Source organism: Saccopteryx leptura, chromosome 3, assembly GCF_036850995.1.
Source record: "Saccopteryx leptura isolate mSacLep1 chromosome 3, mSacLep1_pri_phased_curated, whole genome shotgun sequence".
Classification (NCBI taxonomy): Eukaryota; Metazoa; Chordata; class Mammalia; order Chiroptera; family Emballonuridae; genus Saccopteryx; species Saccopteryx leptura.
Window position 1 is genome coordinate 121,578,852 of NC_089505.1, and position 14,418 is coordinate 121,593,269.

The window sequence follows — 14,418 nt, forward strand, 5'->3', positions numbered from 1 at the left end:
AACTAATATATATATATATATATATATATTTTTTTTTTTTAATTTATTTTTAGAGAGGAGAGAGAGAGACAGAGAGAGAGAAGGGGGGAGGAGCTGGAAGCATCAACTCCCATATGTGCCTTGACCAGGCAAGCCCAGGGTTTCGAACCAGCGACCTCAGTATTTCCAGGTAGATACTTTATCCACTGCGCCACCACAGGTCAGGCTTAACTAATATTTTTTAGATACTCAGAATTTAAAATATATTACTTGTTCACTTTAAGTTTTAAAACATAGTTACGATCCTGGTCAAATGAGAGTCCCTAAGTTGCCATTTATAATCGTATCATATACTTGGTGATATTTTTCTTCTTTATGCTTTTATGCATTTTTCAAATATTATACAATGAGCATTTGTTACTTTCAAAATTAGAATATAAATACATATTTTAAAAATAACCATGGAAAGCAATATTTAAAAACACTTCTTGTAAAAACAGTAAACTGTGGCTATTGTAGAAAACAGAGAAAATAATAAAAATTAGCAGAAAAGGCCTCGTACTGTTTCAAGTGCATCATCTTATATAATCCTTACCAAAAAGATTTATGAGATGGATACTACATTTTAGCCCTTTTTAACAGATGACGATATTGAGGCACAGAAGTTATGTAACTACTCAAAGTTATAGCAATTATAAAGAAAATAAAAGTCACAGATAATTTAATACCTAGAGATAACTATTGCTAACATTTCAGAGTATTTCCATATATGCTTTTTCTATTGATATGTATTTTCTCTGAAGAGCTATACTATACTATAGCTTTGTAAGCCGTTTTTAAAAACCTAGTATCACGAGTATCTACTCATTTCATTAAACATTCTTAAAGAACAAGTTTTGATCTTTACATAATATTTCATTTTATAGATACGGTGTGATTTTTCTAACCACGCTTCTTTAAAACTCAGCTTATTTTCAATTTTTTCTTTTTTGTTTAATTTTAACTTGATATGAAATGCCAAGCACTCATTTGGTACATGATAATCTCAATAATTAGCTGAAATGAATCTTTGTAAAATTGGTCAAGATATAATTCTAAAAAAAAGTCAATAAATTTAACTATCTAAGTAAAAAATTATTACATGACAAAAAACATCAAAGTCAAAAGACAAGCAATAAACTGGGAGAAAATATTCACAACATATACCACAAATAGCCAATTAGCTCACATCTCTAATCAATAAAGAACACTTAAAAATTGAGGTGTAAAGGACATAAAACTAACAGAAAAATATTATCGCTTGACCAGAGAATAGAGCATTGGCCTGGCATGCTATAGACCCAGGTTCGAAACATTGAGGTTGCCAGCTTCAGCATAGGCTTATCTGGCTTGAGCATGGGCTCACCCACTTAAGTATGGGATCACAGACATGACCTAATGGTCACTGGCTTGAGCCAAGGTCGTTGGCTTGAGCACAAGGTCGCTGGCTTGAGCAAGGGATCACTGGCTCAGTTGGAGCTCCCTCCCCTCCAGTAAAGGCACATATGAGAAAGCAATGAATGAACTAAGGTGCCACAACTATGAGTTGATGCTTCTCATCTCTTTCCCTTTCTGTCTGTCCCTATCTGTCCCTCTCTCTTGCTCTAAAAAAAAAAAAAAAGAAAGAAAATGGTATCAGAGAGACCAGCAGATAATTCACAAATTTATCAAAACAACATGAAAAGATGATCCAACTTCTTTATAAGCTTAAAATTGGAAATTAAAATAATGCCAAGATATAATTTATCACTTAGCAGACTGGTCAAAAAAAGAATCTTTCTTTTTAAAATTTTATTTATTGATTTTAAAGGAACAGTAGAAGGGAGAAGGAGGGAGAGAGGGAGGGAGAGAAAACATCAACTTGTTGCTCTACCCATGTATGCATTCATTGATTAGTTCTTGTATGTGCCCTGACCAGGGATAGAACCCATACCCTGGCATATTGGGAAGATGCTCCAACCAACTGAGATACATGGCCAGGACAAAAAAATTTAAAAAATGGAAAAAAATATGGAAAATATGGAAACATATTTTTTTGGCATGGCTGTGGGGAAACAGATAATGACACACACTGCTGATGAGAATGCAAAGTGGTACAACCCTTCTGCAGGGGAATTTAGTAATATTTAACAAAACTATATAAGTAATTAACTTTGCATGCAGGAATTCCACCTCTGAAACAATTAAAAAATACACATGAACTAAGTAATTGATTGTAATATTGTTTGTAGCTGAAAAATATGGGGCCCTGGCTGGTGCTGCAGTGGATGGAGTGTTGTCCCAGAGTGCTTAGATCTCTGGCTCAACCCACAGGGTGCCAGCTCAAGCCCTGGTCAGGGCACATATGAGAATCAATCAATGGCACAACAAGTTGATGCTTCGTGCACCCACTTCCTTTCTCTCTTTCAAAAATATAAATAAATAATAAAAACAGTCTAAACGTTCATAAGTAGGAGAATGTATTATTAAAAATATGGTACATCCACACAATGGAATATTATACAGCTATTAAAAACGAAGACGATCTGTAGGAACAGATTTGAAGTATACACTGCCAAGTGAAAAAAGAAATGTTTAGGAGAGTAACCACGGCATGCTACTTTTCTATACTATGCATAAGAAATAACATAAAATATAGATATTTGCTCATTTGTACAAAAGAAACACAGAAGAACAAGTCAGTAACTAAAGAGATTGGGTGGAAAAAGGAGAATTTGGTAATAAGGTAGAGGATTAAGAGGTAAATGATTCTTTGAGTGTTTATCTATACTTTGGTCTATTAGAACCACAGTGATGTTTCACACACTAAAAAAAAACCAATCAGCTAGAGTATGGAGCGACCCCAAAACAGAATAAAAACACCTAATAGTATTTGCAAACAACAATATAAGGGGATGGGGAAGAAAAAAACCCAAATAACTATAAAAAAGGTATTTTCACTGGATATTTTAAGGCTAAAGATAAAAACTATAAACAAATATACTCTAGTAAATTTGTGTCAGAATTCTTAGTAATTCTAGAACTATTTTATGTGGACACTAGGACCAAACAACTAAGTACAGTGTACATAATGAGAGCCAGGTTTCTCCCTGTTGGGGTGAAAGTTTGAAATAAGTACAAGGGGTATAGGATTGGAATCAGAAAATTAATATGAAGTCAAGGATTTTCAAATACAGATAAATACATATAGAAATAAATGTAGACATAGATGTGTGCATGGGTTAGCATGCACATATGAGTTACATCACCAAAGAAGCAGAATAAATATTGAATCAAAAGGCCTTACTTGGATACAGAAAGTGGCTGATTAAATTCTTCTTCCACAGCAATGTTGCTCTCTTCAAAACTAGGAATATCAACTGCTTTTAATGAAGATGCACTAGCTGGAGGACTTGTGACTTCATTATTAATTTCAACAGAAAAATTCATGTCCTCACTAGAAATCTTGGTATCATCTTGCTTCAGCTGAGAGCCAGGCTCTTGATGATCATCTGGTGCATTCCAGAACAAGCTAGCACCTGGAGATAAAACGTTTTAACAGATATTGAAACAAATATTCCATTGTAAAAATAATTCTGACACTCTTTGTTAAGTAAGACTAGCTATATTATTTGAACATAATTACCTAGAACTGTTTTCAGATTATATTTCTTCAGAAATGTCACGAAGAGTTAAGTAGAAGGTGAAAAGGTAGAAAACTGGGGTACAAAGGGAGAGGGGATATTCTGGGCCCTGATTCTTCAAGAGGTGTGGCACTCATACAAAACATAAAAAAATGATGTGTTTTACCTATTAAAGTTTTTAATACAATTTGGAGTGCATGTATGTGCATGTGAATGTTGAAAACCACTGTTTTGAAAAACAAAAGAAAATATATAAAACACCAATCCCAATGCTCTCTGATTTTGACACTTAAATATAATATTTATAAGGCTCTATTAGGGCTATACCAGACATATGTAATATCAGACATGTATTTAAAAATCAAATGTTTCCCGCCTGGCCTGTGGTGGCGCAGTGGATAAAGTGTTGACCTGGAATGCTGAGGTCACCAGTTTGAAACCCTGGGCGTGCCAGATCAAGGCACATACGACAATCAATGAACAACTAAAGTGAAGCAACTATGAATTGATACTTCTTATTCCCCCATCTCTGTCTCTCCTCTCTCTCTGTAAAATCAGTAAATGAAATCTTTAAAAACATTTTTTTAATCAAATGTTTCCCAAACTTTATGGATCAGTTGCACAATTATTTGCAGAACTATTTGCATATATTATTGCTTACTTGCTATTTTTTGTCACCTCACTTTTGTATCTAGCTGCATCATTTCCAAGAAATCAGAGATCTGAAGTATTACATTTTTTCCAATACTCCTAAGAATAAATATATTCATCTGTATACCAACCACCCTAAGTCATCTTTTAAGCCTCAGTGGTATACATTCTACAGTTTGGGAAATAATGCTCTATAAAATGACATAAAGAAATAGTCAAAACCCAAAAGTAAATCCAAGTCAAAATAAATTCTACTTTGAGGGCCAATTTGGGTAATTTTATGAAAATAAATAAAAGCATGATTTCATCTTTTGTTCAACTGTACATTTTAAAAAACATATTTTAAAGGAAAAGGATAATTATGTAAGTTACATATGTATTGCTATTCTTCCTGAATATGTATCATTATATATACTTTTGGGAGTTAAGTACTATTATATGATAGAATAAATGTGCTTCTAAGAGCCATTTAATTCAAATGATTAATAGTTCACTTTTCTGTATCTAAGTAACATCTAAATATGAATCCAGGAAGTTTCAAAATATATGAATTCTATATATCATGCTTGAAAACTTGTTTCAAATAATTTCAGAACATCAGTTCAAACGTGAATAACTTTAGTCGATTATCATTTACTCAGAACACATGATGTTTTAGGTGTCATGTTAGGTAATGAACATACAATAGCAAATAAGGCTGTGTTCCAGATCCTAAAACAGGGGTCCCCAAACTACGGCCCGCGGGCCGCTTGCGGCCCCCTGAGGCCATTTATCCGGCCCCCACTGCACTTCCGGAAGGGGCACCTCTTTCACTGGTGGTCAGTGAGAGGAGAATAGTTCCCATTGAAATACTGGTCAGCTTGTTGATTTAAATTTACTTGTTCTTTATTTTAAATATTGTATTTGTTCCTGTTTTGTCTTTTTACTTTAAAATAAGATATGTGCAGTGTGCATAGGGATTTGTTCATAGTTTTTTTTATAGTCCGGCCCTCCAACGGTCTGAGGGACAGTGAGCTGGCCCCCTGTGTAAAAAGTTTGGGAACCCCTGTCCTAAAAGCTTATAGTGTAGTGACATATACAGACAATAAGCAACTGTAATTCAGTGTTGCTTACCAAATAAAGCAAACTGTCCTTTGTACAAGATGAAAGAAAGGCTCTCCATAACACTGTAATGTAGAGCAGTGGTTTTTGACCTTTTTACACTTGGGGACTGGTAAACATAGGAAAATTATTTTGGGGACCTCTAAGATAGAAATCAACCTCAATATATAAATAAATAAGCAAATTTGACTAAGATCAGTGGGTCTGTAATTTTCATGCAACATCAGAGTGGTTAACTCGTTCATAGACTGGTATGAAATTTCTGGTAGACCAGTCCATGGACCGGCAGTTGAAAGAGCAGTGAGTTTTTTTCATGCTCGCTAACCCGCAGGAGTGACTTTTCAAAAAATGAAATTAGTTCCAGTTCCAGTTTTATTAACTTAAATCATATTTGTTTAATAACCAATTTATGGAAACAAGAAGAACATACATTTGCCTTTTTTTTAATGTTGCCTTACACATTTTTAAAGTAAATCAATCGTACTCTGGATGTTCCTAGCTACCTGCTTTGGAGGAGGAAATTCAAGTGTATGATGTTCTCCAAGTTACACTTGATGAGTGAGGAGGATTATGGTCTGATCTGTGCCATATCAGTGGGCATGTTCTTCCTTTTAAAAAAATTTTTTTTCAATTACAGTTTACATTCAATATTATTTTGAGAACGTACATGAACATTCATACAACTCAAAGGGCTAAACAACTCAGAGCCCTAACTATTTTCTCTACCCAATCTGTTCTGCCATCTCTGAATTCCACATACGAAAACCCTACATACCCTTCAAGGCCCAGATTCAATAACAGTACATATATAAAACCTTCCCTGATCCCCTAAACCACAGATAATTTCTCTTAATAGAATTGGGTCCAGCCTGGCAAAGTAGCAAAAACAATGTATTATGTTATGTAGTTTCCTATCTGTTTTCAGGTATAGTTTTATTTCATAGAGTAAAATTACAGGCCCTGGCTGGTTGGCTCAGTGGTAGAGCGTTGGCCTGGCGTGCAGGAGTCCCGGGTTCGATTCCCGGCCAGGGCACACAGGAGAAGCGCCCATCTGCTTCTTCACTCCTCCCCGTCTCCTTCCTCTCTGTCTCTCTCTTCCCCTCCCACAGCCAAGGCTCCATTGGAGCAAAGTTGGCCCGGGCGCTGAGGATGGCTCTGTGGCCTCTGCCTCAGGTGCTAGAATGGCTCTGGATGCAACAGAGCAACGGCCCAGATGGGCGGAGCATTGCCCCCTGGTGGGCATGCCGGGTGGATCCTGGTTGAGCGCATGCAGGAGTCTGACTGCCTCCCTGTTTCCAGCTTCAGAAAAATACAAACAAACAAAACAAAAGAGTAAAATTACAAAACACTTTAAAAACTTTTACTCCCATTACCTTGGTTTTGGTTCTATTTGTACCATGCATCAATTTCAATGTAAAAACATTCTGAAGCAAACATAAAAAGTGTTTTAAGTGGAGCCTTTGCCACAGGTGCTAAAAATAGCTTGGTTGCAAGCACGGCTCATGACTGGCAGATCATCAGCCCTAGATGGGGGGTTGCCAGGTGGATCCTGGTTGGGGTGCATGCAGGAATCTGTCTCTCTAGCTCCCCTCCTCTCACTTGAAAAAGAAGGGGGAAAAAAGCGTTTTTAAAAAAATTCCTTACCAAAAAAAAAAAAAAGGAAATTACCTGTACTCACAGCAATGCTTACACTTTTTCTCATGTGTAAACCAGGGGATGACTGTGCTTCCATGGAAACCAACTCCACTGGTCTTGCAGTCTGCTCTCTGTCTTGAACAGTGGTTGTCTTAGGGGAACAGGGCTGAAGGGACTGTGCTTCCAATAAACGCTGAATCTGTATTAATTAAAAACATACTTTAAACTGAAAGTGAAGTAATCAACACAATTGGCAGCTGAGTTTAAACAGTGTCCCAGTTATAAATAACTGAACTTTCACTATATTTTCTCACATTTCAATTAGATAATACCATAAAACTTATTCAATGTAGAAAACCATTATCACTTGTTACTAAGAAAAACTGTGGGCTATGTGTGAATTTCAAAGTGAAAACACACAAGTGTTTAAATTAGCATTAAAAAATAGACGCTCATGTAGAAAAGCCTGAATTTTATTCAATCCTACATTTTATTCTTATTTCACTTAAAATCAAAAGTATGGTAGGAGGTATATGCTGACTCCATGTACCAAATATCATACATTTTTACCCAAGACTTTTTTTATAAAAGTTAATCAGCCTGACCAGGCAGTGGCGCAGTGGATAGTGCATCGGACTGGGACACAGAAGACGCAGGTTCTAAACCCTGAGGTCGCCAGCTTGAGTGTGGGTTCATTTGGTTTGAGCAAAGGCTCAACAGTTGGAGTCCAAAGTCGCTGGCTTGAGCACGGGTTCACTCGGTCTGCTGTAGCCCCATGGTCAAGGCACATATGAGAAAGCAATCAATGAACAACTAAGGCGCCGCAACAAAGAATTGATGCTTCTCATCTCTCTCCCTTCCTGTTTTTGTCTGTCCCTATCTGTCCCTCTCTCTGTCACAAAAAACAACAACAAAAGTTAATCAGTATCACCCATGTTTGCCATGTTGAAACTGGAAATATTAATAACAATTGCTAACAATTACTGAATGCTCCCTGTTCACATGACACTATACTAAAAGCTTTTATGTATAATTTTACAACTGCATGAAGAACATACTATATTAGAGACATTTTAAAGATAAAAAAAAAACTTCAGGCATTAAAAATTAAGTTACTTGCCCAGGTCATATAACAAGTAGCTAAGCTAAGATTCAAACACCAAAAATGTCCCCTCCTCCCTCCTCCTTTTCATTTTATTTTTAGCAAGAGAAAGGAAGGGGGTGAGAGAGATGAGAAGCATCAACTTATAGTTGTGATACTTTAGTTGTTCACTGATTGCTTCTCATTATGTGCCTTGACAGGGGAACTCTAGCTGAGCCAGTGACCACTTGCTCAAGCCAGTGACCTTGGGCTAAAGCCAGAGACCATGGAATCATGTAAATGATCCCATGCTGGTGAGCCTGCACCCAAGCTAGGTGATCCCACACTCAATTGGTGACCTCAGGGTTTTGAATCTGGGACCTTAGTGTCCCAGGTTGACACTCTATCCACTGTGCCTCCACAAGTCAGGTTCCTTTTATAATTTATCCATTTAATGTACACAATTCTGTGTTGTTTTTTCTGTATAATCACAAAATATGCCTTCATCAATCCCCCCAAAATCTCTGCACCTATTAGCATTCACTCTCCATTGCCCCTCTCCCTAGCCCCAGGGAACCACTAATCTACTTTTTATCTCTACAGACTTGCCTATTCTAGATATTTTATGTAAATGAAACCATACAGTATGTGGCCTCAGATCTTGCTTTTTCACTTAACATAATATTTTCAAAGTTCATCCATGCTGTAGTATCTATCTATACTTTATTCCTTTTGATGGCTGAATAGTACCATTGTATGTATTTATCCATTCATCAGTCAGTGGACATTTGGAGTGTTTTCACTTTGGGCTATTATAAATAATGTTGCTACGAGCACCTGTATACAAATTTTTGTGTGAACATTTATTTTGGATAGGCTCCCTTTTTAAACAATGATTTTCTACTTTCCTATAAATTATATTAATGTGTTTCTCTCATTTTACTAATTTTAGATTAACTTTATTAATATGGAAAATAATTATTAATAAATTGTTAAAATCAGTAGAAATTTGCAGATAAGAAAGTAAGGTTTGGAGTAATCAAATAGGAAACACTCAAGAGGAGACATTATAAAGCTATAGTGATTAAGTTGAATGGTACTGTTCCTGAAATAGGTAGATCAATGGAGAATACAGTAGTACAAAAATAGATGCAAACACATGATACTTTCATTATACAATAAAGATGCATTTCTAAATCAATAACAAAAAGACATATTATTCAATAAATATATGGGACCAGTCATCTGAGGATTATAAAGAAAAGAATTTCTCATATATCAAAATAAAACAGAAGCAACAAATATAATCCTAGAAGGGAAGGAAGAATGAAGAACAGATTTTTAAAAGTAATCTTGATGGGAAGAAAGGCTTTTCTAAATATAATACAAAACCCAGAAAGAAAATGTCTGATAAACATAACTATATCTAAACAAGACTATCCTGTACAAAACAAATGGTTAAAACACTTAAGGCAAACTGTAAGAAATGCCTACCACATATACATATGCTAAAGAACCAATTTCCTTAATATACGACTTCTGATAAATTAATTAGAAAAGTATGATATATATTTAATAGGGAATTGGATAAATCACAGAGACTTTGCATAAAGAAAATACAAATGGCCAATAAATAATAAAATGGTCAATCTTACTTATAATACTATGCAAAAAATCCTGTTTTTATTTATAAGACTGATAGTTTAAGAGCTTGATATGCCTGATATTGGAGATGTGGGAAAACATCTTTGGAGTACTAAACTGGTAGAACCTCTCTGGTAGACATTTTCACTCATTTAAATTACAAAATGTGCATTAAGCAACTATTAAGTACTATTTAAGGTGCTAAGAAAATAGTGATGAACTTTGTAAGCTTCCTCCCTCGAGATAAAAAAACAGTAACAAACATATCTAATTAGAAGCCCTGAGTAATAAGGAGCTAGCCCATTGGAACTAGAATACTGTTTTAGGCAAAGGGAATTGTGAGTTTAAGAACTGAAGTGGAAACATATTCACGTTTTTGAAGAAAAAGCACACTACTGCAGCTGAAGTGTAGTGAACATGGAAACAGTGGCAAGAGATGAGCAGGAGAGTGGAGACAGCTGCTGAATCTAAAGGGCTTAGACTGAGGGTCAAGGTAAGACATGTATTTGGAATCTATTCTCATTGTAATGAAATACCACTGAGAGTTTTGAGCTATACTAAGCACCTCGGGCCACACTCAACCAATCCAGCCACTGGCTGCACTAGAAGAGGGAGAGAAAGGGGAAAGGGAAGGAAAGAAGGGGGAAAGGGAAGGAGCAAAGGGGAAAAGGAAGGGAGAGAGAAGCAGATGGTCACTTCTCTCGTGTGCCGTGACCAGGATCGAACCCGGGATGTCCATCCGCTGGGCGACACTCTGTCCACTAAACCAGTGGCCAGGGCTATTTTTAAGAAACCATTTTAATATTAGGAACTAAGAAAATTCCCAGCAAACCTGCTCCTGAAGTAGTCTCAGCTGTCTGTCTTGTTCTGTGAGGAATCTATATGCATCCGGAGACAGTCCCATCATTCCATTATCTGGCCCAGTCTTGGGAGTGTGCATGCATACTGCACAAGGTTGTGGGTTACATGAGTCCACATGTAAAGGTAGTCTTGCCACAGGTAACGGTTCTACATTGCTGAGGGGAGAACCACCACCCAGGTTTCCTTGAGGTCTCAAGGCTATAGGACTGCTTGAAGAATAGAACGCATTATGGTAAAGAGCTGGACATCCACTTGGGTGAAACAATGAATGTTTTTGAAGGGCTTCAGCCTGGAGGTCTTGAATGGATCCTATGGCATTCATTCCTTGCCAAGAATTTACTGGGCTATACTGAATATGGCCATGATGCTGACAACAACGGCAAACATTTGTGGAATAGTGAGATGGTGGTGGGGGAGTAGGTATCTGAAATTCCATTGGTTTTCCTGAATTATGAGGTGAAAAACTAAAATTGTGAGGGTGGGACTGTGGGGCAAGAAGGGACTGCTTAGAATTAAATGTGGAAGATCTTATAGGATACTCTTCTTTGTGTACATTTCCAGAAGAAGCTGTTTGAAGCTTTTCAGATGCATCAGGAGACGACCCATTAAGGGAAGATGGTTTAACACTGTTCCTTGCAGCAGGGTTCTCCTTCTTACAGGTAGATGGCTGTCTTACTTTGCAGTGTCTCAAAGGAGCAGTGCTCTGGTTTAATTGATTTGGGAGCCCTTTCAAGAAAGGCTCTCCAGCTTCAGCTTCTGGGCTGTGTTTATCATTAAGCTGGGGTTGCAGTGGTTCCAAGTGTTCAGAGTGGTTCATCAACAAAGAAGGATTTCCATTATTCACCATTTCCAAAGGATTAGGCCGAGGGTTTGATTCTATGAAATTTCCATCCAACACAAGAGAAAGTTCTGGAACTGAGGGTTGGATTTTAGAAACCTATAAATGGGAAAGAAATAAAAGAAGAAAAAATATTTTTTAGGAGAAAGATATATGCTCCACTTTTCTTAGACCAGTATTTCCCAAATTATATCCAGTTACTTATTAAAAAGGGTTTATTCTTTATCTAGATAGTTGACAAATATTTTCTGGGCATCTTCTATGTGCCAGGCACTAGGAATACAACTGTAAGCAAAATACCTCACCCTCAAAGAATGAAACTCGGCGTCTCACAAATTTATATAATGATGGAATTCCTTTCATTGCAACACTGATTAACGTTGCTTAGATCGCAGAACACAACATGAAAAACTGTTTTAAAATAGACATTTTGTACCCCTTTCTGCACAAAAATTATCACTGGCAAAATACATTATTCAGTAGTAAATAATGTTTATGAATCTTAAAAGAATCTTCCAATAAATATTTTCCTACTAAGTGAAATTATTCAGTTATTCTTTGTACTAATACCAACTAAAAGAGTTGGAAGAGAGCAGGAAAGTAAACAAAATACTTGCTGTAGTGAATCTGGTTATAATTTGGTATTAATTTTAAAAAATATTTCCCATTCCTTTTTCTTCTAATAAGCCATTAGTCCAATTAAAGTAAAACAATTCTAAAGTAACCCCCTGGTTGGCTATAATCAAAAAATTATGACAGGGGTTACTAGCAATTAATCTCCCAAAGTAAGCAGAATATTTACTTAGAATATGGTAATAAGGCCCACTATCAAAGCTCTGATGATGTATAGAATGTTGAGTCTATATGTGTTAAAAGCACTAGGCCCTGAAACCAAATCTCATGAATCAGAATTCCAGCTTTATTACTTACTAGCTAAGTAATCCTGGGCAAGTAACCTAACCAATCTGTGCCTCAATTTTTTCTTAGAATAATAATTATATGTACTATGACACATGTATATATGTATGTATATTACTACATAAAAGAATCATATACCTGTAAAGAATATATATGTAGATATAGTCATTTACAAATAGATAGCTAGATACATCTTAGAATAAAACTTTAGTAAGTTTTAGGTTGCATTACTGAGTGCTTTAACATGAAGAGACTTTTAGGTGTCTAGCCACCAAGGTGTGTACTTGTTAAGATCAGTGATACCTTCTGACTCACTGGATGAGGAGTAGGAATCGGTCTTGGAGAAAAATCTTCATCTTCAACACCAGAGTCATGATCATTTATTGGCATTTTCCCTGGAGAAAACTTTTTGGAAGATCTGAAGAGTGGAGGGGGAGACAAGAAAAAGGTCTTCAGTAATCTAGTGTTCATTTGTTCTTTCTTTTTAAAGTTGAAGAAAGTTCATTAGTTAGTCACAGTAGTATCTGGATCATTTAAGTTAGTATCTAACAATCATAAATTATAAGGTCTACCGGAAAGTTCTGTCCGTTTCTATCACAACAAGTTTCGACACATAAGCACATGTTTATTTGGTGCATATGTGCCTCTCTATTTTTATCACTTAATGTATACATACTAACGTAGCAAATTAACTAAAACAAAGTTGATTCACATTAGTCTTATGTGTGAAGCGATAGTGTACCTGATAAAGTTCATTTATCAGACTGTAATTTTTACGAATTTCAACAAGGAAGAAATGCTACAGAAGCATGTCTGTCGCATCTACCATATTCCCCGGACTTAGCACCCTCCGACTATCACTTGTTTTTGTCCTTACAAAATTTTTTGAAGGGCAAAAAATTCAAAAATGAAGAAGATATCAAACAAGCACTGGTTCAATTTTTCGCATCAAAAGATAAAACATTTTTCAAAAATGGGATATACAAATTGCCCTCACGCTGGCAAGAAATCATTAATAATAATGGCAATTATATTATTTAATAAAGTTTACTGACGGTAAGAAAAATTTGTATTTTGTTTTATTCCAAAAACGGACAGAACTTTCCAGTAGACCTTATATTTTATTTTCTGGCCAACGTTAGTTGCCCAGTACAGCTGACCCAATCAGACTCATGCTTAATAAAACACCCCTTTGCCTGATCATGGCATGTTTAACCTAGTTATTCTTTCTTTTCTTTTTTTTTTTAACAGAGACAGAGTCAGAGAAAGGGACAGACAGACAGGAAGGGAGAGAGATGAGAAACATCAATTCTTTGTTGAGGCATCTTAGTTGGTCATTGATTGCTTTCTCATAGGTGCATTGACCAGGGGACTACAGCAGAGCAAGTGACCCTGCTCAAGCCAGCGACCTTGGACTCAAGCCAGAAACCTTGGGCTTCAACCCAGTGACCTTTGGGCTCAAGCCAGTGACTATAGGGTCATGTCAATGATCCCATGCTCAAGCCAGCGATCCTGCGCTCAAGGTGGTGAGCCCGTGCTCAAGCCAGATGAGCCTGTGCTCAAGCCAGTGACCTCAGAGTTTTGAACCTGGGCCCTCCGTGTCCTAGTCTGACGCTCTATCCACTGCACCACCGCCGGGTCAGGCTAACCTAGTTGTTCTTTTTTTTGTATTTTTCTGAAGCTGGAAACGGGGAGGCAGTCAGACAGACTCCCACATGCGCCTGACTGGGATCCACCTGGCACGCCCACCAGGGGGCCATGCTCTGCCCATTCAGGGCGTTGCTCTGTCCCGACCAGAGCCACTCCAGCGCCTGGGGCAGAGGCCAAGGAGCCATCCCCAGCGCCCGGGCCATCCTTTTGCTCCAATGGAGCCTTGGCTGCGGGAGGGGAAGAGAGAGACAGAGAGGAAGGAGAGGGGGAGGGGTGGAGAAGCAGATGGGCGCCTCTCCTGTGTGCCCTGGCCAGGAATTGAACCTGGGACTTCCGCAAGCCAGGCCGATGCTCTACCACTGAACCAACCGGCCAGAGCCTAACCTAGTTATTCTTAA

The 14,418-nt window shown here is 37.2% G+C and overlaps 1 protein-coding gene across 1 annotated transcript in view; it reads right to left on the bottom strand.

The window, feature by feature from the left end:
- STIL (STIL centriolar assembly protein) overlaps positions 1-14,418 on the bottom strand; it is a 48,801-nt gene that overhangs the window by 7,617 nt on the left and 26,766 nt on the right. The window contains exons 12-15 of the mRNA XM_066376213.1: positions 12,674-12,788; positions 10,586-11,551; positions 7,062-7,227; positions 3,305-3,536 (exon numbers count right to left, since the gene is read on the bottom strand). Of these exons, the coding sequence (XP_066232310.1) occupies positions 3,305-3,536; positions 7,062-7,227; positions 10,586-11,551; positions 12,674-12,788 (1,479 nt within the window). The remainder of the gene's footprint in view (positions 1-3,304; positions 3,537-7,061; positions 7,228-10,585; positions 11,552-12,673; positions 12,789-14,418) is intronic.